General features: G+C 44.9%; 2 protein-coding genes across 3 annotated transcripts in view; both read right to left on the reverse strand.

Annotated features, from left to right (window-relative positions):
* LOC118361177 (polycystic kidney disease 1 like 1) overlaps window positions 1–10,819 on the reverse strand; it is a 31,263-nt gene extending 20,444 nt beyond the window's left edge. Inside the window, exons 1-12 of one of the 2 annotated variants that reach the window (XM_052483620.1) lie at window positions 10,633–10,819; window positions 10,232–10,424; window positions 10,080–10,136; window positions 9,001–9,279; window positions 8,499–8,759; window positions 8,309–8,422; window positions 8,064–8,215; window positions 7,864–7,964; window positions 7,535–7,595; window positions 5,884–6,021; window positions 5,224–5,310; window positions 4,837–5,044 (exon numbers count right to left, since the gene is read on the reverse strand). In XM_052483620.1, the coding sequence (XP_052339580.1) occupies window positions 4,837–5,044; window positions 5,224–5,310; window positions 5,884–6,021; window positions 7,535–7,595; window positions 7,864–7,964; window positions 8,064–8,215; window positions 8,309–8,422; window positions 8,499–8,759; window positions 9,001–9,279; window positions 10,080–10,136; window positions 10,232–10,424; window positions 10,633–10,640 (1,659 nt within the window). In that variant the 5' untranslated portion in view covers window positions 10,641–10,819. The remainder of the gene's footprint in view (window positions 1–4,836; window positions 5,045–5,223; window positions 5,311–5,883; window positions 6,022–7,534; window positions 7,596–7,863; window positions 7,965–8,063; window positions 8,216–8,308; window positions 8,423–8,498; window positions 8,760–9,000; window positions 9,280–10,079; window positions 10,137–10,231; window positions 10,425–10,632) is intronic. The other variant, XM_052483619.1, reaches the window with a different exon arrangement.
* A 226-nt stretch (window positions 10,820–11,045) lies between these two features.
* Window positions 11,046–24,479, reverse strand: part of LOC127912862 (polycystic kidney disease 1 like 1-like) — a 62,587-nt gene continuing 49,153 nt past the window's right edge. The window contains exons 11-20 of the mRNA XM_052483631.1: window positions 14,592–14,755; window positions 13,820–14,344; window positions 13,500–13,703; window positions 13,348–13,410; window positions 13,144–13,227; window positions 12,249–12,314; window positions 11,962–12,147; window positions 11,717–11,794; window positions 11,398–11,540; window positions 11,046–11,314 (exon numbers count right to left, since the gene is read on the reverse strand). Of these exons, the coding sequence (XP_052339591.1) occupies window positions 11,162–11,314; window positions 11,398–11,540; window positions 11,717–11,794; window positions 11,962–12,147; window positions 12,249–12,314; window positions 13,144–13,227; window positions 13,348–13,410; window positions 13,500–13,703; window positions 13,820–14,344; window positions 14,592–14,755 (1,666 nt within the window). The 3' untranslated portion in view covers window positions 11,046–11,161. The remainder of the gene's footprint in view (window positions 11,315–11,397; window positions 11,541–11,716; window positions 11,795–11,961; window positions 12,148–12,248; window positions 12,315–13,143; window positions 13,228–13,347; window positions 13,411–13,499; window positions 13,704–13,819; window positions 14,345–14,591; window positions 14,756–24,479) is intronic.

A 24,479-nucleotide genomic window follows, 5' to 3' on the forward strand; every position in this document is an offset into this window, starting at 1 on the left:
TTGGATCTGCCTATCCACTCCCATCAACCCACCTCCGCTGCCCTCTCCTCCACCCAGAACCCATACCCCATCCCTGTCTGCTCGTTGCCAGTGTGTTGTTATCCATTGGATCTGTCTATCCACTCCCATCAACCCACCTCCGCTGCCCGCTCCTCCACCCAGAACCCATACCCCATCCCTGTCTGCTCGTCACCAGTGTGTTGTTATCCATTGGATCTGCCTATCCACTCCCATCAACCCACCTCCGCTGCCCTCTCCTCCACCCAGAACCCATACCCCATCCCTGTCTGCTCGTTGCCAGTGTGTTGTTATCCATTGGATCTGTCTATCCACTCCCATCAACCCACCTCCGCTGCCCTCTCCTCCACCCAGAACCCATACCCCATCCCTGTCTGCTCGTTGCCAGTGTGTTGTTATCCATTGGATCTGTCTATCCACTCCCATCAACCCACCTCCGCTGCCCTCTCCTCCACCCAGAACCCATACCCCATCCCTGTCTGCTCGTCGCCAGTGTGTTGTTATCCATTGGATCTGCCTATCCACTCCCATCAACCCACCTCCGCTGCCCACTCCTCCACCCGGAACTATCTACCTCCACGTTCTCATTGATTAATAAATACTCACCATCTTTATACTCACCTTGTCCTGGTCTGCTTCTGGGTCCAATTCTGGTAAACCCTGACAGCGGTTGCATTAAGGGGAGGTATATCTATAATTCCATGTGTATAACTTGTATTGTCATCTACATCTTTGATGAGTATTTCTGTTGAATGATGTGGCTATGCAAAATCACTGGATGTTTTTGGAACTAGTGAATGTAATGCGCCAATGTAAACTCATATTTTGATAAATATGAACTTTATCAAACAAAACATACATGTATTGTGTAACATGAAGTCCTATGAGTGTCATCTGATGAAGATCATCAAAGGTTAGTGATTCATTTGAACTCTATTTGTGCTTTCTGAAACTCCTCTCTTTGGCTGTAAGGAAAAAAATGGCTGTGTTTTTCTGTGGCTATCAGAGTCTATCTAGAGGATAACGAAGGAGTCAGGCGCAGGACAGAGGTAAGAGTAAAACCACTGTATTTACTCCATCCGAGAACGGAACAAAAATCCTGTTATAAAACAAATACAAAACAGGATACGAACTTCAACACACGAAAGACAATCATGCGCAAAACAGAAAGGGAAACCAGAGGGTTAAATAAGGAACATAATCATGAGATGGGAACCAGGTGTGTAAAACAGACAAAACAAAAGGAAAAATGAAACATGGATCGGTGGCAGCTAGAAAGCCGGTGACGTCGACCGCCGAACGCCGCCCGAACAAGGAGAGGGGACAACTTCGGTGGAAGTTGTGACAGTGGCTATGTGGTGACCTAACATAATCGTTTGTGGTGCTTTTGCTGTAAAGCATATTTGAAATCGGACACTGTGGTGGGATTAACAACGAGAATAGCTTTAAAATGCTGTGAGATACATGTATGTTTGAGGAATTTTAATTATGAGATGTTTGATGTTTTGATTTTGGCGCACTACACTTTGACTGGCTGTTGTCATATCGCTCCCGTTAACGGGATCACAGAGAGTCAGGACACCAGTTTAACGTCCCAGGACACCCGTTTAACTTCACACAGCGTATTCCAGCATCAGATTCTGAAGACCTTCTATGAGGTTAACTAACCCAGCCAACTTACGTAAGAGACTTAGTGTATGTTAAATTCTAATCCATTGGCTCGCTACGTTGTGAGTGTATAACGAAGGGCACTGAGCCTCAGACTGCATAATATCTGAAGATGTACCATTTCTGAATAATGATGTTCCCCCATGATCAAAGGGGACCATGACAGAAAATGTTAGGGAAGCACTGATCTCGCTAAGATAAGCAAAAATACAGATGGGCAATACCATGCTATTTATTTATAGCCACTATGCTGCATCATTTGGGCTACAGGTGATAATGCTTATTGCTAAATAACACACCAGCCTGATAATATGGACCAATATGTTGTTAGGCTCATTTTTGAGATTTGAATGGTGTCACCATCATTTTCTTTTCCTACATTTTGGAGAAGAAAAGTCCCCAGAGCTGCGTTCAGTGCAAAAAAACATAATGCAACGTTCAATTAAACGGAAACAGTGCTTTTCAGAACGATCAGTTGAAAAACGGGGAGGGGTTAGGTTGTGGGGTCACAATGTACCGCTGCCCTTCAAATACTTCACATTGCTTCAAGCCATAACCAGTCACACCCACCAAACGCAGCAAATGTAGACTACCTCAAAGTCTGTTCAAGAACGTTGAAGAACGTTTTGGGGAAACGTGCCGGAGCTGGAACAGAGCATGGAGCCGAACAGCATGGAACGTAAAAATGCAGGTAGGAGCAGACATGTAAAAGCTAATGTTGTCCATTATGATGTGAAATAATTTACTTGTTCCATTAATTCCCTTAATTCCAACTGTAGCAGCTGAACTGTCAGCCATGGGGGCCAGAGTGACAGCCAGTGAGGAGGTGGAGGAGCAGAAAAAGGAGGTGACGGCTCTTAGAGAGGAGCTGAGCATCACCACTACTCAACAGCAGCTCCATAAGAACAAGGTGGAGGAGCAGAAAAAGGAGATGATGGCTCTTAGAGAGGAGCTGAGCATCACCACTACTCAACAGCAGCTCCATAAGAACAAGGTGGAGGAGCAGAAAAAGGAGATGATGGCTCTTAGAGAGGAGCTGAGCATCACCACTACTCAACAGCAGCTCCAGAAGAACAAGGTGGAGGAGCAGAAAAAGGAGATGATGGCTCTTAGAGAGGAGCTGAGCATCACCACTACTCAACAGCAGCTCCAGAAGAACAAGGTGGAGGAGCAGAAAAAGGAGATGATGGCTCTTAGAGAGGAGCTGAGCATCACCACTACTCAACAGCAGCTCCAGAAGAACAAGGTGGAGGAGCAGAAAAAGGAGATGATGGCTCTTAGAGAGGAGCTGAGCATCACCACTACTCAACAGCAGCTCCAGAAGAACAAGGTGGAGGAGCTGGAGAAAGACAATACAGGTAAAGCACCGCTATGTATGAACATGAAGATGTATTTGGTTCATCCAAAAGAAGTACCAGCAACAACCCTACAAATAAAACAAATGTACGTGATAGAAAATGATGAGTGCGTTGACTCTCCTGTGTTCACAGACAGACCAAAGGTGGCCTTCTCTGCTGGTTTGACAGATTCAAACCCTGTAGGACCCTTCAATACTGACACCCCACTGGTCTAGAGGTTTTGTTCAGGGTTTTCTACCCTTATTTTACCAGGTAAGTTGACTGAGAACACATTCTCATTTACAGCAATGACCAGGGGAAAAGTAACATGGGAGAGGAGGGGGGGATGAATGAGCCAATTGGAAGCTGGGGATGATTAGGTGGCCGTGATGATGGGCCAGATTTGGAATTTAGCCAGGGAACCGGGATTAACCCCCTACTCTTAGTGTGTCATGGGATCTTTAGTGATCACAGAGAGTCGGGACATCCGTTTAACGTCCCATCCGAAAGACGGCACCCTACACAGGGCAATGTCCCCAATCACTGCCCTGGGGCATTGGGATATTTATTTTAGACCAGAGGAAAGAGTGCCTCCTACTGACCCTCCAGTAAATTCTTCACCAAGATCAGCAAGGCCAACAGCCCAACTACAGGTACTGACCACTAGACCTGTGTTAGCTGCATACATTAGCTGCACTTGATTGAGCTTGCTTTGTACAATGGAACCTATGGGATAGTCCCAAAAGTGCAAACCCCACCTGTTTGGCACTCCAGACAGGCTCAGTTTTACAAACTGAATCCAGCAACAGGGCAGTATTACTAACAGTGCCTTGCTGATGTCTCCCTGCTTCTCCTCTGATGCAGGTATCTTCACAGCACCAGTGAGAGGAGTCTACTACATCACATTCACTGCCATCGAGCTCCACAATGACCAATAGATGGCTGTTTACTTTTACCACAACTTTTACCACAAGAGAATGAGGTATAATAATGACTAGGACGATAGGTATAATGAGTACAGGAAATGTTGAACTTGTAGTGCATTTGAGGTGTAAAAAGGCATCTGAAGTTTGTAATTTCCACTTTGAAATTTCAGACTTCATTTACCCTTACGAAAAATGTATTAACCCCTACAAAAATGTCCATGAATTATAATCCACATAACAATTCACATTTCCTGTTGCTTTAGGCTTAATATCCTGCTGTAGCAAACTATATCAAATTAAGATCCTACATCTGTATGTGAAGGCAGCACAGTGCTATAACGCACCGTGCTCAACTTTCTGATGTGAACCGTTCTGGGGTTAAAGACCCCAATGTTCCTCTCTAACCAATAAATAGGCATTAGAAAAGCCAGATGAGTCTCTTCGCATCATTGACAGTTTACCATCAGTGATGTAAAGTGACAACAATCCTAACTGCTGCATCCTTGATAAATGTGGAGCTACAGTATACAGCTTCCACCTATCCTATGCTCTCAGAGATCTGAGGGTCAATGAGGGCAGAGGGAGAGAGTTACAGAATCTGTGTCAAACCAATTGGGTGAGAGAGGGATAGGGGAGGACAATGGTAGAAGGACAGAGAAGATAATGGGACAGGAGAGAGGGAAGGAGAGAGTATGGGGAGAGGGAGAGAGTTACAGAATCTGTGTCAAACTAATTGGGTGAGAGAGGGATAGGGGAGGACAACGGTAGAAGGACAGAGAAGATAATGGGACAGGAGAGAGGGAGGGAGAGAGGGAAGGAGAGAGTATGGGGAGAGGGAGAGAGGAAGAAGGGAGAGTTCTGGAAAATGGGGGAAAAGCGTACTATACCTTGGCGGTCATACTGGGTGAGGAGCGGAGGCCGGTGTGTATAGTAACAGAGTAGAGGTGTGTGTCTGAAGGAGCGTTATCAGACAGGTAGTAGACTCCCTGGTTCCTCTCTGAGATGAGGTCAGCTCTCTTACACACCACCATGCCCAGAGCATACAGACACACACACACCACACACACACACACCACCGTCAAATCACTGGGGAGACTGAGAGAAGAGAGATGGAGAGGGAGAGGGAGAAAGAGAGAGAGTGAAAGGGGGAGGGGTTGATGAGGGGAAAAGAGAGAGACATATTATGGCAAAATACCATAATTAAGTTGAACACTCATACTTCCCTCTTTATGAACCTTGAAATGACAAATCCTCCATCCTGTGGTCTGACTGACCTGATGAACTGGGCCAGGTCTGCTGAGTCATCATGGCTGCTCTGGATCTGCTGCTGGACCACGGTCAATGGGCTCAAGTGGCTACAGCTGGAACACACACGTGTTTGAGTTTGTGTATACAGCATGTGTGTGTGAGGACAGTAAAACAAGGAACATTCCATCGTGGGTTATAATTAGGTTTAGGGTTATGATTAGGGTGAGGGTAGGGTTAGGGTTAGGGTGAGAGTTAGGTTTAGGGAAAATAGGATTTTGAATGGAAATGAATTTAGGGTCCCCACGAGAATAGAAGAACAAAACGTGTGTGTGTGTGTGTTTGTTCTTCTATCCTTGTGGATACATTGCCCACATCCCTATAAGGACAAAGGCTATTTTATGCTTAGGGGTTAGGTTTAGTGTTAGGGTTACAACTAGTGTTAGGGTAAGGGGTTATGAATAGGCTTAGGAGTTAGGTTTAGGGTTTGGATTCGGGTTATGGGTTAAGGTTAGGTTTATGGTAATGTTAAGGATTAGGCTTGGGGTTATGGAAAATAGGATTTTGAATGGAAATTCATTTGAGGTCCCCACTAGGATAGAAGAACATAACATGTGTGTGTGTGTATATATATATATATGTGTGTGTGTGTGTGTGTGTGTGCGCGAGTGTGTGTGACTGGGTGTTACCTGCAGTTGACCCTGGTGTGTGAGGTCAATCCTAGTTGAGGTGTGCAGCTGGTGTGCGTCCAGCCCTCCTGGTGGTCCCAGGACAGACACTGGCTGGTCTCCAGTCTCAATGTGTAGTTCACTTGTCTGCTCATGTACCTACATATGTAAGAATACTATTCATTGACTACAGCTCAACATTCAGCTCAGCATTCAACATCATAGTACACTCCAAGCTCATCATCAAGCTGGAGGCCCTGGGTCTCGACACCGCCCTGTGCAACTGGGTCCTGGACTTTCTGATGGGCCCCCCTCCCACCAGGTGATGAAGGTAGGAAACAACATCTCCACTTCGCTGACCCTCAACACTGGGGCCCCACAAGGGTGTGTGCACAGCCCTCTCCTGTACTCCCTGTTCACCCACGACTGCGTGACCATGCACGACCCCAACTCAATCATCAAGTTTGCAGATGACACAACAGTAGTGGGCTTGATCACCAACAACGACGAGACAGCCTACAGAGAGGAGGTGAGGGCACTCGGAGTGTGGTATCAGGAAAACAATCTCACACTCAACATCAATAAAACAAATTAGATGATCGTGGACTTCAGGAAACAGCAGAGGGAGCACCCCCTTATCCACATCGAAGGGACAGCAGTGGAAAAGGTGGAAAGTTAAGTTCCTCGGCGTACACATCACTGACAAACTGAAATGGTCCACCCACACAGACAGTGTGGTGAAGAAGGCGCTACAGCGCCTCTTCAACCTCAGGAAGCTGAAAACATTTGGCGTGTCACCCAAAACCCTGCCAAACTTTTACAGATGCACAATTGAGAGCATCCTGTCGGGCTGTGTCACAGCCTGGTACGGCAACTGCTCCGCCCTCAACCACAAGGCTCTCCAGAGGGTGGTGCAGTCTGCACAACACATCACCGGGGGGGGGCAAACTACCTGCACTCCATGACACCTACAGCACCCGATGTCACAGCAAGGCCAAAAAGATAATCAAGGACATCAACCACCCGAGCCACTGCCTGTTCACCCCGCTACCATCCAGAAGGCGAGGTCAGTACAGGTGCATCAAAGCTGGGACCGAGAGATTGAAAAACAGCTTCTTTCTCAAGGCCATCAGACTGTTAAACAGCCATCACTAACTCAGAGAGGCTGCTGCTCACATTGAGACCCAATCACTGGTCACTTTAAACAATGCCACTTTAAATAATGTCACTTTAATAATGTTTACATATCTTATATTACTCATATCACATGTATACTGTATTTTATACCATCTATTGCACCTTGACTATGCCCCTTGGCCATCGCTCTTCCATATACTTATATGTACATATTCTCATTCACCCCTTTAGATTTGTGTGTATTAGGTAGTTGTTGGGGAATTGTTAGATTACTTGTTAGATATTACTGCACTGTCGGAACTAGAAGCACAAGCATTTCGCTACACTCGCATTAACATCTGCTAAGAATGTGTATGTGACCAATAAAATTTGATTTGATTTGACATAGAGGAAACAGAACACAGAGGAACAAAATAGATGTGAGGATGATATCCAGCTGCTCTTGGAGGACAATAGAAGTTAAGTAGAAATGATAACATTTCCTATGGTTGTTCAAGTAAAATAATAATAATATGATGATGATGTTGCTACTTACTTGTGTCTGGGGGTCTTTTTGTAGTCAGCATTGAGTAGAGCCAGGTAGCCTGTCCCTGCAGCTGGACAGAACATATGAAACACTTTATCATCCTCGTGTTACAGGGAGCATTAGCATCAACATGCAATCACAGTGACTAAACAAAAGGGAATATCATTTCAATTATAAACAACAAAAGACAGATGATGTGATATGGCAAATGAGACAAGGGAGGGAGCGAGCGAAACAGAGGGTTTGGTGGGGGTGAGAGAGAGAGAGAGAGAAATAGACAAAGACAGAGACAGGGAGAGAGAAAGTGGGGGAGAGTGAAAGAGAGATACGAGACTAACCAGTGAGGTATGATGGAGGCAGGGTGATGTAAGTGGTGTTTCCGTCCCAGTGATAGATGCTGTGGATGTGATACAAGCTGGGGGTCGGCCTCTCAAACATCCTGAGAACACACACGATTAACTGACATAATATGGGAATTGGGGAAATTGTCTATTCTAAAACTGAAGGTTTGAAGCTGTACTCAAAGGCTTGTACACACCTGAAGAGGAGCATGATGGGAAAGGTCTTGTTGGGGGGCCGCGTGAATTCCACACTGACCAGTATGGCCTCCTGCAAGGCCTGCTGGGTAATGTTCAAACCGTGGTAGTTCACCTGGCTACGCAGGAGAGTGAACTCCGATAAAGAACTTACCTGTGGGGGAGATGAAAGGTTACATACACACATGCACACACACATGCACACAGGCAATCTGTCCATCATCCCAAACAGAAAGTGATTGCTTACATTTCTAGGTGTTTTGGGGAACTCGATGTTGATTGGTTGGGAGAGCGAACGTACTGGAATCTCTCTCCTTGTGCTGCAGTTGTACAGAGTCAGGTCAATCACTGGCCCACTCAGCTGAAAGACACGCACACATCATCATCACCATCATCATCTTCATCATCTCGATGTCAAGTATGTGTGTGTATCTCACCAGTACAGGTGTCTTGGTCCAGAAGTAGAGGTTGTGCGTGAACGTGGTCAGCTGGCTGAGGACACAGAGACTCTGTGTTCCATCTTCGGTTTCTCTCCTCCTACGACCGTACAGGACCAGGTCCAGGGAGTCAGGCAGGTAGAAGGTGGCCGAGCCAGAGCTGATGACTGTGGTTAGACCACGGTCGTGGTGAGTGGTCTGTAGGTCCATGACACTGGTGGTCACGTTGTGCTGCTCGACCTTATTGAATAGGATGTATTTCTAAAACACAGAGAGGAGGGTCAGAGAGAGAGAGAGAAATGAGAGAGAGAGAAATGAGAGAGAGAGAGAGAGAGAGAGAGAGAGAGAGAGAGAGAGAGAGAGAGAGAGAGAGAGAGAAATGAGAGAGAGAGAGAGAGAGAGAGAGAGAGAGAGAGAGAGAGAGAGAGAGAGAGAGATGAGAGAAATGAGAGAGAGAGAGAGAGAGAGAGAGAGAGAGAGAGAGAGAGAGAGTGTATCTCACCAGTAGTAATTGATCAGTAGTCTGCAGACTGTCAGTCGTGAGTTGTATGGCCTGTTCTTTGAGGGTAGGCATGGCCTGTATTACATCATCAGCAGTGGCCTGGTCTTGCCTGACATCATTAGTAGTGGGGGTGGCCTGCAGGCTGTATGACAGCAGTGTGACCAGAGTGTTGAGGGTCCAGCTGTCCAATAGGTAGGGAACAGGAACACTGGGCTGGTGGAACAGGTCTGAGATGGACTGGACTTGACCCACCACCACACTGGCACTGGCTAACGATACCTGGGACAACAGCACACTGTTAATACATATTATATACATCAATCATCTTATAGCCTATACATGACCCACCACCACCACACTGATACTGGAAAACAATACCCAGGACAACAACACACTGTTAATACATATTATATACATCAATCATCTTATAGCCTATACATGACCCACCACCACCACACTGATACTGGAAAACAATACCCAGGACAACAACACACTGTTAATACATATTATATACATCAATCATCTTATAGCCTATACATGACCCACCACCACCACACTGATACTGGAAAACAATACCCAGGACAACAACACACTGTTAATACATATTATATACATCAATCATCTTATAGCCTATACATGACCCACCACCACCACACTGATACTGGAAAACAATACCCAGGACAACAACACACTGTTAATACATATTATATACATCAATCATCTTATAGCCTATACATGACCCACCACCACCACACTGATACTGGAAAACAATACCCAGGACAACAACACACTGTTAATACATATTATATACATCAATCATCTTATAGCCTATACATGACCCACCACCACCACACTGATACTGGAAAACAATACCCAGGACAACAACACACTGTTAATACATATTATATACATCAATCATCTTATAGCCTATACATGACCCACCACCACCACACTGATACTGGAAAACAATACCCAGGACAACAACACATTGTTAATACACAATGTATTATACATCTATCCTGCATACATCTCTATGCAGAGCCATATAAAGCTCTGACCCAATGTAAAGGGTCACTTACCTGGTGGGTGAGGTGCATCAGGTCTTTGAGCATGTAGATGTTGTCTGTCATGGACCGCTAGGGACACACACAAGAACTGATCGTTACTAGACACTCTACTTTGAGTGTGCGTCTGTGTGTGCGCGCGTGTGTGTGTGTGTGTGTGTGTGTACCTGGTCATTGATGTCGAGCTGACAAACAGCGTTGATGAGTGCGGTGCGTGTGTGTGACTGAGTGTGTGTGTTGGCTGTGGGGTCCTGGCTGAGTCTGTTGAGGACGCTGGACAGGAGGATGATGTAGTTACGGATCTCGACACTGTTCCCCAACTGGACCAGATCAGACAGGTTCCTCAAACCTGACTCAAAACTACACAGAGAGAGAGAGAAAGAGAGAGAGGCCTCAAATCAATCAATCAAACCAATGACAAATCAACCAATAAATCAGTTAGTCAGTCAACTAGTCAGTCCGTCAGGCAGTCAACTAGTCAGTCAGGCAGTCAACTAGTCAGTCAGTCAATCAGTTAGTCAGTCAACTAGTCAGTCAGGCAGTCAGTCAGTCAACCAGTCAGTCTTACAGTTCCATATCAGGGTTGTAGTTAGAGGAGGTGTTCCTGATGAAGCTGGGGTGGACTGTGACGGTTACAGGACAGGGTGCAGTTGCTGCTCCAAACCTGTTCCGGACCTCTGTATAGATAGTGACTGGATCAACAGGGACACAGTGTCAATAAAGATATGAAATTCAAAACAATGTGAGTGTCTGCTATATTCCTCTCTGGACCGTATAATAAAATAAGAGTTAACCTTTAACTGCAGTGGACTAAATCAGGGTCACAGAGTGTTTCTTGGTAGTCTTAAACAAATCTACTTTGAAACAAAAGTCTACACCTCACACACATGGTTATGGGCTTAAAAAATGTTATTGGGATGTGTTAATGTGTTACATTTTGAGTTTGCATCCCAATATTACACTTTATACGCATCACAGAAGACTTAAATACAACAAAACCATCTGACATATAAACACTGTATTTTTGGCACCTTTTTCAAATCATGTTTATTAATTATGAAAAATATGAATAACATTCCACCTATGAGGTCACTAGGTCATTTGACTGCAGAAAAGAGTTGTAATATGCCTTTATAGTCATCCTGAGGGTCTCCAGATGGCAGGTTGAAGAAGTACTGAAAGTCTCTTCCTTGGTACAGGGTCTTAGGAGGGCTGTTTCCTATACTGAAACTGTACTCATACAGCAGGTCCTAAACCACACAATAAACACATCAGTAAGATGGTGATGGAGATACATACAGTACTACTGCTGTTGGTTAGACTGTATGTGTACCTCTTTCCCAGAGGTGCAGAAGATGCTGAAGTGTGTGTGTATCTCGAAGCCACTGCTAGGCTGCACCTGACAGGTTATCCCTTGGGGGCTGGGGCTAGTGGACAGGAACAGCTGAGTCCGCCCCAGTACTGCATCGTGGGAGTCTGAGTTCAGTAACAGGAAACAAGGACACGCACTTTGATTAACAGAAAAAGGGAGTGAGACATTTATTAAAAAGCAATCAGTTAATCAATACAGTAGTGAATTGATCCATCCATCTCTAATCATCGTACAGCATCTGAGATTCAGAGGGCAGACACGACATCTGGACCTTACTCACTAGCTGTGACCTCCAACATGTATCTGCTTCCTGCTCGCAGAGTGAAAGGTCTGAACGTGATGAGAGCAGAGGAGATTCCTAGAGGCAAAAACAACAGGTGATCAGGTACAACAACGTACAGTCAATCTATCAAAACAATTCAATATATATTTGAATGAGTTGATTTGAGACTGGAAAACTGCTGTGCACGTACACAGTTTGCACAATGCAGTAGTTAAGTGGATTGCGTGCTGATGGATGTTTACCTGTGTATGTGTAGGACTCAAACAGCTCCTGTTCTAACAGTTCTCTGGGCAGGTCTAGTAGTGTGGGGTCAAGGACCACCAGGGAGGGGCTGGAGTCCATCAGGTTACTCCCCTCATCCTCAGCTGATCCTGGGACAGCAGGAGCAGAGTCACCCTCTGAGCTCTCGGAGCTCCCACCACCCACACCTGACGATAGACATACAAGAACACACACACAGGCATACACAGTATAAACACAAGCAGTAAACACACACACACAGACACACACAAACACAGGTGAGCCCTACCTGTTGGTCTGCCCACTGACGCTCCCGGGTCTCCCTCCTCTATCCCCAGGAAGGGAACATTATAATCTGTAGGACAGACATTCACAACTAAATCTCTGTAAAAGTATGAGTCTACAGAAAATACTTATGTTATTCAATCCAATATGTACATCTACTGAAATAAATCTGCGTGGCATTACCCCTCCTGTCTCAGCCTCCAGTATTTATGCTGCAGTAGTTTAAGTGTCAAGGGGGCTAGGTTCAGTCTTGTTATATCTGGAGTATTTCTCCTTTCTTATCCGGTGTCCTGTGTGAATTTAACTATGCTCTCTCTAATTCTCTCACTCTTTCTTTCTTTCTTTCTTTCTTTCTTTCTTTCCTTGCTCTTTCCTTGCTTTCCCCAGTCCACCTGGCCGTGCTGCTGCTCCAGTTTCAACTGTTCTGCCTGCGGCTATGGAACCCTGACCTGTTCACCGAATGTGCTACCTTGTCCCAGACCTGCTGTTTTCAACTCTCTAGAGACAGCAGGAGTGGTAGAGATACTCTGAATGATCGGCTATGAAAAGCCAACTGACATTTACTCCTGAGGTGCTGAGCTGTTGCACCCTCGACAACCACTGTGATTATTATTATTTGACCCTGCTGGTCATCTATGAACATTTGAACATCTTGGCCATGTTCTGTTATAATCTCCATCCGGCACAGCCAGTAGAGGACTGGCCACCCCTCATAGCCTGGTTCCTCTCTAGGTTTCTTCCTAGGTTCTGACCTTTCTAGGGAGTATTTCCTAGCCACCGTGCTTCTACACCTGCATTGCTTGCTGTTTGTAGTTTTAGATTGGGTTTCTGTATATCACTTTGAGATATCAGCTGATGTAAGAAGGGCTTTATAAATACATTTGATTTGATTTGATTACCAGTGAAGTTATATGTGCCTGTCTGATTGCCTGATGGTTCTAGTGTTCCATTGGGGTCCCAGCTTGTCTCTGCTGTGGAGGGAACTGAAACAAAAAAGCAACATGTTTCATCTAGGACTTTTCAATGTCCCGTAGTTGTGGGTGTAAAATGGTTTGCTACTTTAATCTACTGTGTGTCAATAATACCAGTAACTCTTAACTGACCTGATCCGGGGAAGGGTCCTAACGCTCCACCACTGACTGACTGTCCAGGAAAGGAGCCCTCAACTTCAACACAAAGAGGACTGAACTAAGAGAAGTATAAAGACGCAAATATATCCATCCATCTATTCATGTATTCCCTTTATCTTCCTTACCAGGACGTCCACTCACATCTCCACTCTCCAGGACGGGGAAAGGGAAGTCGTAGTCATTGGGAAAATCGGGATCGATGGGGAATTCCTCGATGATGTCACTCTGGCCGAGGGGGGCAGAGTAAAGGATGCTGCCATCGTCTAAGGTAACTACAGGGGATTCTGAGATGAGGTAAGGGGGCCCACTGGGGTCAAACCCTCCCAAGTCTGAAATAAAATAACATTTAAAATTTACACCAACATATTTCAGAGCTACGAAACCTATCAAAGAAAAGCAGTCGGCAGAAGATAATATGTTTTATTGTGTGACTCTTAACCCTTACCTGGCTCAGGTGTATCAGGAGTGAAGCTGATTGGAGCAGAGATTGGCTCGGGGGAGGAGTTTGGTGAAGGGTTGGCCAAAACACCGTGGTTTGGTAAAGAGAGAAATGGAGGGCTGTAGTTTGGTGTTTGGTTGTTCCCAGCTGCGCTATTGATTCCCTGAAGTTCTACTGAACCCTGTGACCTCTGTTTCCGGGGGCGACCACCAGGTGATGGAGAAGAGAGGGGGAAGGGGGGCAACGGGGTGAAGGGAGGCAGGGAGACTGGGTCTGGAGTTGTGGGGGTCGTAGATTGTATCTCAGTATGGCTGGTTACGTTTGATGACATCAGACCGGTCACCAAGCTGGCTGGGATTGATGTCATATTTGAGGATATCTCTGTGGATGAGGACATCACGCTGGCTGTGGTTGAGGGTGTGTGCGGGGGTGATGATGGAGGGGTGAGAGTCAGGGCTGGAGGCAGGGGAAAGGTAGGGCCACTAATGATGTTGGAGGGAATACTCAGATCCACACTGTGGCAGAAGGGGACTTGAAAGAGAGGACACAGAGGTTAACATACACACACTATAACACCCCACTCATCCCTCTCAACACATTATTACACACAGATACACTCTACTGTATAGGAGTAGTGTAGGGCCTGTGTCACTCCCATTCATTTGGAATTCAGGCCTTTATAGTTCTTATTATACACTTAGCTGGATCTACACATCAAAAGGACTGGTCTACAGACCTATCCTGCTGTAGTCTGTATGGTGAGGGATCTATGTCTTACCGTCTGTGTCCACCTTACTGGAGGAGTCGACCAGGTAGAGAGTCCAGGTGTAGCTGATGGTTCTGGGGGAGGGGCCACAACTATCACACACTGCTCTGACTGAGAACGACTGGTCCCAGTTCACTACGTCCCCCTGGCACTGGTAACAATACACTGACACTCTCCTAGAGAGAGAGAGAGAAGGTCAAGACATAATAATACTTCTAGAAACATGGTGTCATGGTGATATAGATACTCAACGTCCTTCAGGCTATCATTAAAACATAAAACAGGACAGGGACTCACTGAGCCAGATCAAAAAGGGTAACACCCACATTTGGTTAAAACTTAACAAAGGCACAATTTATATATAGGTGCTGTGTATGTATATATATATATATAGATAGATAGATCCCTCACCATACAGACTACAGCAGGATAGGTCTGTAGACCAGTCCTTCTGATGTATATATATATATATAGGTGTGGTGTATGTATATATATATATATATATATATATAGATCCCTCACCATACAGACTACAGCAGGATAGGTCTGTAGACCAGTCCTTCTGATGTATATATATATATATATATATATATATATATATATATAGGTGCAGTGTATGCTTCTCCCTCAGATTCATCTCACTATATTTGGAACCAGGGGCTCATAACCCCCATATGTAAAAAAATAAAAATAAAAAAAGGTAACAAATTAGACCCTAATAGCTACAGGGGAATGTGTGTCACTAGTAACATGGGGAAACTGTTCTGCTGTATTCTCAATGACAGAATACAAACCTTCCTAAGACAATATAACGCTCTCAGCAAAAAAACAAATTGCCATTTCTATCCAAACACAGAATAACAGACCAAATACACACAATACACACAGTAATACACCAGCATGTTCATCAGCAAAGTAGAGGAAAAGTATTTGTTGATTTTAAGAATGCTTTTGATTCAATATGACATGATGGATTATATTACAAAAGCCTCCAAAGCGGCGTTGGGGATAAATTATACGACATCATCAAATCTATTTACTTGAACAACACACGTAGTATTAAACGGAACAATAAAATAACATTGTTTTTTCACTCGGGGGAGGGGTGAGACACGGGTGTGGTTTAAGTCCAAACATATTCAACGTCTACATCAACAAACTAGCAATGTTGTTGGACCGATCTGCAGCCCCTGGACACCGTCAAAGATGAAGAGGTCAGATTCCTACTCAACGCAAGTGACTTTGTCCTCCTGTCACCAACAGATCAAGGTCTTCAGGAACAACTTCACATTCTTTAGGAATACAACATCAACTGGGCAATCAACATTCAGAAAACTAGTCATGATTTTCCAGAAAAAGACCAGGAATCAGAGCAGCAGACACTCCTCCAAATGAAGTAAACAACCCAACCCTGAAGAGAGTCCCCTATGTCATCTGTTAAAAACACTAAACAACCCAACCCTGAAGAGAGTCCCCTATGTCATCTGTTAAAAACACTAAACAACCCAACCCTGAAGAGAGTCCCCTATGTCATCTGTTAAAACACTAAACAACCCAACCCTGAAGAGAGTCCCCTATGTCATCTGTTAAAAACACTAAACAACCCTATTCTCCAAACACACAGGGAAATCAATCAAGTTGCTACAGAAATGAAAAAACCTCCTATTTGAAAATTGGTACAGACTAAAGTAAATTTCTATTTGGCTCTCAAAACAGAATACAAATTGGCAGAATATCTGTACTCTGTCAGAGATCCAAAACAGAGACAGATCCAGACCAAATACAGGTCCAGCGACCACCAATTGGCTATAGAAAAAGGGAAACACAAAAAAGACATGGCTACCTAAAGGGAGTGTCTATGTGGTCACTGCACGACAGGGGAGGTAGAGACAGAGATGCACTTTTCCTCTACTGTGAGGAATACTCCCAAATAAGATCATGTTTTTTAAGAAAATATCTCAATTAATTCCCATCTTCTATGCATGTATTAATGACATGAAACTTGAAATTATTCTGGGTGAGGGAGAAACAGCCAATATTACTGCCAGATATGTATATGATTGCTATAGAGAGACTTTTTTAACTAGACAAGTCAGTTAAGAATTGTATTTTATTTACAATGACGGCCTACCCCGGCCAACCCTAACAACACTGGGCCAATTGTGCACCACCCTATGGGACCCCAATCAGCTGGTTGTGATACAGCCTGGAATTGATTCAGGGTTGGGTTTGTTAGTATTTAACTAGTGACATAACTGGAACCCAGGTGATCTTCAGAAGGTGGAGTCTTTATCACGGCTGGAGTGACGATTGGAGGTTGTTTTAGTGTTTTGGCACAGAGTAGCATAAGTGCAGGGCCCAGGTGTTTAGTGTTTTTAGCTGGGTGACATAGGGACATAGCACTTCGAGGTAAGGCAATTCTTTTTAACAGATGACATAGGGTATGGGAGTTCAGCCAGAAGCACAGCCTTACTGCAGCCATGGTGTCATTTGGAGAGAAGAGTGTCTGCTGCTCTGATTCCTGGTCTTTCTGGAGAATCATGACTGAATTTTCTGGTGTTGATTTGCCCGGTGTGTTACAGCGTCCTGAACGCTGATCTGTGACAGGAGGAACAAAGTCACTAGTTATTTGAGCACTCTTCATCTTGGCGGTGTCGAAAGGCTGCAGATCGATCCCGGCAACCGTTGATGTAGGCAGACTGGACTTAAACCCCGTGTGCCCACTCCCGGTGAAAAGGCAATGTTGGCGGCTGTTCGCAATATGCGTGTGTTGTTGAGTAAATAGATTTGATGATATTAAATAATTATCCCCAGCGCCGCTTTGGAGTTTGTATTATAAGTCATCATGTCATATGATCAAAGCATTCTTAAAATCAGCAAATGCACCTCACTGCAGTGAACATGCTATTATATTTTGTGTGTACATTGTGTGTATTTGGTCTGTTGTGCAATTGTTGTGTACTTTATGTTGATGCAATTTGTTACCTTTTATTTTTATTTTTTTACGTATGAGGAGTTATGAGCGTTCCAATATGGTGAGATAGTCTGAGGAAGGCTTTGCACTACCTATATATATATATATATATATATATATATATATATATATACATGCATACACCGCACCTAAATATATATATGTATATATACATCAAGAGGAACTGGTCTACAGACTATCTGCTATTATTATGGTGGGACTCTTATCTATATATAATATATAATATATATAATAACACCTTTTATATATAATTGCCTTCAAATGATTTCAACCAAGAATGTTGAATTATACCACGATCTAATGTGATCTGTCTGATTTTATCAGTTTTGATGGTGTGCATTGTCTATCTTGTATTTTCCTTTGTTCTAAGTATTATGTGTCTTGACCTCTCTCTCTCTCTCTCTCTCTCTGAGAGAAGTAATCGATAAACCGTTGCAGCAGGAGGCGTGGTGAGACTTTGGGGCAGTTCTCGGGGATATTTCCCAGGCCATCAGCCTACACCTGAACTCTCTATGTCCTTCGTAAGGTGGCACGAGGCGTGAGTCCCTCGCCGAACTACGGCAGGATAGTCTGTGGGCCGGCGTCTACGATGTGTAGATCAACTGAGATGTATAATAAGAACTATAAAAGGCAATTCAAATGAGCACAGGCCACTACTCTATACAGTAGAGTCATATCTGTGTGTAATAATGTGTTGAGAGAAAGTGAGTGGGAATTACCAGTGTGGCAATGTTGGCCTCTGTGTCTCTGCTCAGTCCCCTTCTGCCACGGCCAGTGGCCTACTGCCTCCAGCCTGACTCTCGCCTCCCATCATCTGCCCGCCTCAACCACGGCCAGCGATGTCATCCTATCGCCAAATATGACATCAATCGGCCAACTTCAATCAAGACAAACTCCACTCACCCGGGCTGCAATCTACATTCCCAACCTCCTGCTTGCTCCCCTTTACCGTTGCCCCCTTTCCCTGCTCTTCTTCCATCCTTACGTGTGCCCACAAAGCTGAAAGGTCACGGGGGTCAGTAAGAACTTCGGGGAATCCTTCTTTGCTGAAACTAACCAAACCTACAGCCTCATTCTCTCTTTACCAAACACGTGTTTACAACAGCCACGCAAACTTCCCGAGCCTGTCAGCTTTCACTTTATTACACCTGAGCAACCAGGGCCAGAGTCACACAATAAAACATATTTATCGCCGACTCTTTCTTTATTGGAGTTTCCGTAGCTCTGAAAATGTTGTGTAATTTACAGAGACCTTTTTATTTCGAACTATGAGCCTACCTCAAGAATCCCCCTGCAATTACCTTGAACGATGACATCCTTGCCCCTCGACAGGCTGTCCCCATCGATCATTTCCCAATGACTGCGACTCACCGTCTGGGGGAGGTGTGGGTGGGCGTCTGGTAGGAAAATGAGGAACCATGTGTTTGATGTTTTGCTGTAGTTCGTCTCTTTATTTCAATCTTTCTGAACGTCGATGGCGTTAAGTTTTCGGATCCGTCGGTCTGCTGTGTATTGACGCGGCAGAGTAAAGTGGCAAATATTTTACACCCACAACTACCGGGACGTGAGATCTAGATGTTGGCAGTTCCTCCGCAGCAGGGACTGGGACTGGCCCACTGGGGCAAATCATTTCGAACAGGCATATAACTTCGCTGTGTCAAATCCGTCAAATGTGACTATGAAGCGCTCTTGTCGATACTCAAAGTGATATGCAGAAACCCAATCTATAAAACTACGAAGCGGCAAGCAATGCGGTATTATTGATATACTCCTAGAAAGGTCAGAACACAGGAAGAACCTGAAGGGCCGAGCCCTTGAAGGGTGGCCCGATCTCTACTGGCTGTGCCAGATGGAGTATGGCAGAACGTAACCCAAGATTCAGATGTTCATAGGCCGACCAGCGAAGTCAGCAAATGATCAGTTAGCTTTCATAGCGAGGAAATCATTCAGTCTCTACCGCCTGCTCTGGGGACAGCTACTGGGACAAAAACAACGACCGATGGTACGTCAGGAATTCCAGCAGCAGGCAAGACGGTAACATAGTGATAATTTGAGAAAGCGAGGAAGAACGAAAGAAAGAAAGAAGAAGAAGAAGAGAAGAAGAAGAGAAGGAAGAGAGGGGAAGAGAATTAGAGAGGCATGGTTAAGATACCTGGACACCCGATAGGTAGGAAGAAGCGAATGTAAGACGAACACTGCCCCTGACATAAACTACTGCGGCATAAACTCTTTGGAGGCTGGTTTGAGGCTAATGCCACGCGAATTTATTTCAGTAGATGGCCTGTTGAACCCGAATAACATAGTGACACCTGTGGGCTCATGCTGCAGGGGTTTAGTTGTGATGTCTGTCCTGCTCTTCGCTTCACTGAGATGGGCGTCAGTGAGCAGAGTGCAGGTAAGAAACCTGTGTTTGTGTGTGTGTGTTTACTGCGGTATACTGTGTGAGACTGCTATGTCTATGCGTCAGTGGCAGAAAATGACCTGCTCTACTCAAACTGGTGAAGAGATAACTGTGGACTCAGCTAATGTTTCTTATTAGAGGCACGGGCTGTTTGGTCACACATGCAGTGAAGCATCATCGGCGCAGTCTACCAACGGTAAACTGTGCGTGCGCTTCCCGGTGTAATCAACTCATTCAGATTGTTTGATAGATTGACATGCGTTAATACAAATGTCTCTGCTCTATGCGTTCATTCACTCTGTGACTTAGGCTAGTACATGTTGGTCACAGCTAGTGATGTCGACCTGCCCTCTGAATCTCAGATGCTGCGTATTGAGAAGATGAATGGATCAATTCACTACTGTATTGATTAACTGATTGCTTTTAATAAATGCTCCTCCCTTTTCTGTTAATCAAAGAATGTGTATCGCTTGTTCCTGTTGCGCTCGAACTTCCCGCACGATACGCAGGGCGGACTCCTTTGTTCTGTCGCAGCCCGGCCCCCAATAACCTGTCAGCTGCTTCGAAGATGCACACGCACTTCGGCATCTTCTGCCTCTGGAAAAGAGTACACAGTCTGGCAACTGGCAATGGTATCTTTACTGATGTGTTGTAACGGTTAGAGCACCCTTTGTATGGTGCAGTTTCAGTACATGAAAACAGCCTCACAAGACCCTGTACCAAGGGAGAGACTCGTGCTTCAACCTGCCGTAGGCCCTCAGGAAGCGACTATGGCACTGCTGCGGTCCAGATGACCTGGTGTCATAGGTGGAATGTTATTCCGTATTTTCATGGTGTAGGCATGATTTGGAAGTGCCAAAAAAAATGTTTATATGTCAGATAATTTATTTAGCTGTTTAGAGTCTTCTTGTGATGCGTATAGGATACCCAGGCTCAAATGACACACATCCCAATAACATTTTAACCCACCAACCATGTGTGTGAGCAGATACTTTTGTTTCAAAAGTAGATTTGTTTAGACTGCAAGAAAAGCACTCTGTGACTGATTTAGTCACTACGTAAGGGCAATATTTATTTTTATTATACTGTCGAGAAAGATGCCGAACGCTCACGTGGGCACGAATTTCATATCTTTATTTCCGACACTGTGTCGATCCGGTCACTATGTTTGGCAACTGCGCCCTATCTGTAACCGTCTGCAGTCACCCAGCCATCAGCACACCTCCTCTAACTACGGCCTGATATGGAACTGTAAGACTGACATTGACTGACTGACGGCAATTGACTGACTGAGCTGACGACTGGTTGACTGCCTGACTGACTGGTTGACTTTGCCTGGCGGTTTGACTGACTGACTAACTGATTTGTGGTGTTTGTCGTGGTGATGATTGATTTGAGCCTCTTCTTTTTTTTGTGTAGTTTTGGTCGGGTTTGAGAACTGTTGATCTGGTGGAGATCGTAACGTATCGTCCTGTCTCAGCGTCCTCAACGGGCAGCCAGAGACTACTGTAACACTCGTCGCACACAGCGCAGTTTCATGCGCTTTTTTCAGCTCGACATCAATGACCGAATACACACACACACACACACACACACACACACACACACACACACACACACACACACACACACACACTGACTGCAGCAGCACACACAGGCGACTCAGTAAATGTATGACAACGATCGGTTCTTGTGTGTTGCGGTCATGATGATTTTGTGCTCGGCCTGTACCTTGCACGCAGTGACGCTTTACATTGAGTCAGAAGTATATGTCTGCATGAGATGTATGCATAGATGGTGTATGGCACATTGTGTATTGTGTGTTGTTGGTCTGTAGTATTGTTTGTGTGATATTGTGTGTCATGTTGGAAATGTGATATAATATGTATTAACAGTGTGTTATTGTGGTTTTTCGGTATCAGTTTGGTGGTGGTGGGTATAGGCTATAAGGCTGATTGCTATAATATGTAACAGTGTGTTATTGTCTGGTATTATTTTCCGGCTATCGGTGGTGGTGAATGAATGTATGAGCTATAGGATGATTGATGTATATAATATGTATTAACAGTGTTGTCCTGGGTGTTTTTCGGTGTCAGTTTGTTGATGGTGGGTCATGTATAGGCTATAAGGTGATTGTGTATATATGTATTGGCAGTGTGTTGTTGGGTATTATTTTCGGCTGTCAGTGGTGGTGGGTCTTCTATAGGTATAGAGTGATTGATGTATAATATGTATTGTGTGGCACTGTTGACAGCCTGGCTGGCCGGATGTTGGTCGGGCCGTTCTACGTGGCAGCTGGGCTCTCTGTACTGCTGTCATCGCTGCGTGTTCCCCGCTGATGATGGGGGTGTGGTGTTGGGTGGTTTTCAGGAGTGGCTTAGTCTGCAGACTGATCGAGTTACTGCTGGTGAATCTCTCTCTCTATATATATATATATATATATATATATATATATATATATATATATATCTCTCTCTCTCTCTCTCTCTCTCTCTCTCATTTCTCTCTCTCTCATTTCTCTCTCTCTGACCCTCTCTCTGTGTTTTGAAATGCATCCTGTTCAAGTAAGGTCGGCAACGTAGTGTGATGGACTACAGACCACTCACCCGAGTCTAACAGTCATCAGCTCTGGCTCGGACCTGGCTCCTGGACTGGTCTATGCGGTGAGGAGAGGAAGCGAAGATGGTACAGAGTGTCTGATCTCAGCCAGCTGACACGTGCTCACTTCTGGACCAGGCACTCCTGCCTGTGAGATACACACATATTATCGAGATGGTGATGATGATGATGTGCGTGTCTTCAGTGGGCATTGTGATTGACCTGTACAACTGCAGCACAGAGAATTCCAGCGCGTTGGCTGCTATCAGTTCACAAAAACGCAATATGGCAATCACTTTTCTGTTTGGGATAATGGTTAGTACCTGTGACCATGTGTGACAAATATCTCCCAGAGTAAGTGCTATCGGAGTTCCTTCTCTCGACAATGATAATTACCAGAACGAGTGACCACTGCTGAACTGCGCAGGCAACCACTGTCGTGTGGGGCGTCTTCTGGCTGGAACGCTCCCATCATGCTCACTAACCGGGTGATGTACCAACGCTGACTGGCTTCAAACCTTCGGTGCAGAAATAGACAATTTCCCCCATGTTATGTGGTTAATCGTGTGTGTTCTCAGGGCTATGTTTGAGCCCCCAGCTGTCACATCACAGCATCTATCACTGGGGCAGAGCCTGCCCACATCACCCTCCAGTCTGTTTCGGTGTCTCGTATCTCTCTTTCCCCCTGCTCCTGTCTCTGGCTTTGTCTGACTACTATACTACTCTCACCTGCTTTCTGTTTGCCATATCATCGTCATTGATGATATTCCCTTTGTTTGGTCACTGTGTTATGTTGATGCTTGAGGATGACAAAGTATTTGTCAGCTGCGGGACAGGCTACCTGTACTCAGCCAGCTGACTGGCAACATCATCATCATAGGTGAAATGTTATCGACTGCCAGCTTCTATTGTCTCAAAAACTCACATCTATTTTATTCCTCTGTGTTCTGTTTCCTGGAAATCCAGAAACGGTATGCATTCTTAACGGAGAAATGTTATGAGATAATAAACTCTTTATTAACTCTAATTCCTGACAGTACAGCCTTATCTGGCAAAGTAATCAGCAATTCCCAACAACTACCTAATACAAATCTGAGTGAAGTATGTACATATAAGTATTGGAAGAGCGTGTGAGAGTAGTCAGTTGAATAGATGTTAAGCTGTGATACATGTGATATGAGGTGTGTAAACGTGTTAAGTGACATTTTTAAAGTGGCATTGTTAGTGAGATGCTCAATGTGAGCAGCAGCTTTCTGGTTGATGGCGTTTTTTGGTCTGATGGCAATGAAGCTGTTTTTATCTCTCGGTCTGCTGATACCTGGCGACATAGCCTTCTGTAGGGGTGTGCTTGCGGTAGCCGGTGGTTGTATCGCTTGTTTGGCGCTGTGTCGGGTGCTGAATGTCATGAGTGCAGGTGTTGGATGTGTGTTGTGGCTGCACCGCTCTGGCTAATGTGGTTGGGTGGAGCCCGGACAAATTTTTTTGGTTGTAAAGTTTGGCGGGGTTTTGGGTGAGCACGCAAATATTTTCGGCTTTCCTGGGTTGGCGTGGAGATGCTCTTCTTCACCACTGTCTGTGTTCATTTCAGTTGTGTGATGTGTGCGTGAGGAATAGCTTTCAGCCTTTCCTTGTGTCCTTTCGTGTGGATGAAGTGCTCTCTGCTGATTTACTGAAGTCTGCCATCATTGTGTTGGTGTGGTGTTCTGATACTCTGCTAACAGCTGTGTCAGTCGTTCAATGACCATTGTTGTGTGCTGCAAGCTGATGATTGGTTGATGTCACCTGTGATGGTGGAGCAGGAAAATTTTGCAATGAAGCTGTGTTGGTCAGCTGTAGTGTTTCTGTTTTTAGTGAGGAGCCCATGGTCAGGATTCTGAATTGCAATGGGAACTTGCTGTGTTTGGGG

Source organism: Oncorhynchus keta, chromosome 28 (genome assembly GCF_023373465.1).
Source record: "Oncorhynchus keta strain PuntledgeMale-10-30-2019 chromosome 28, Oket_V2, whole genome shotgun sequence".
Classification (NCBI taxonomy): Eukaryota; Metazoa; Chordata; class Actinopteri; order Salmoniformes; family Salmonidae; genus Oncorhynchus; species Oncorhynchus keta.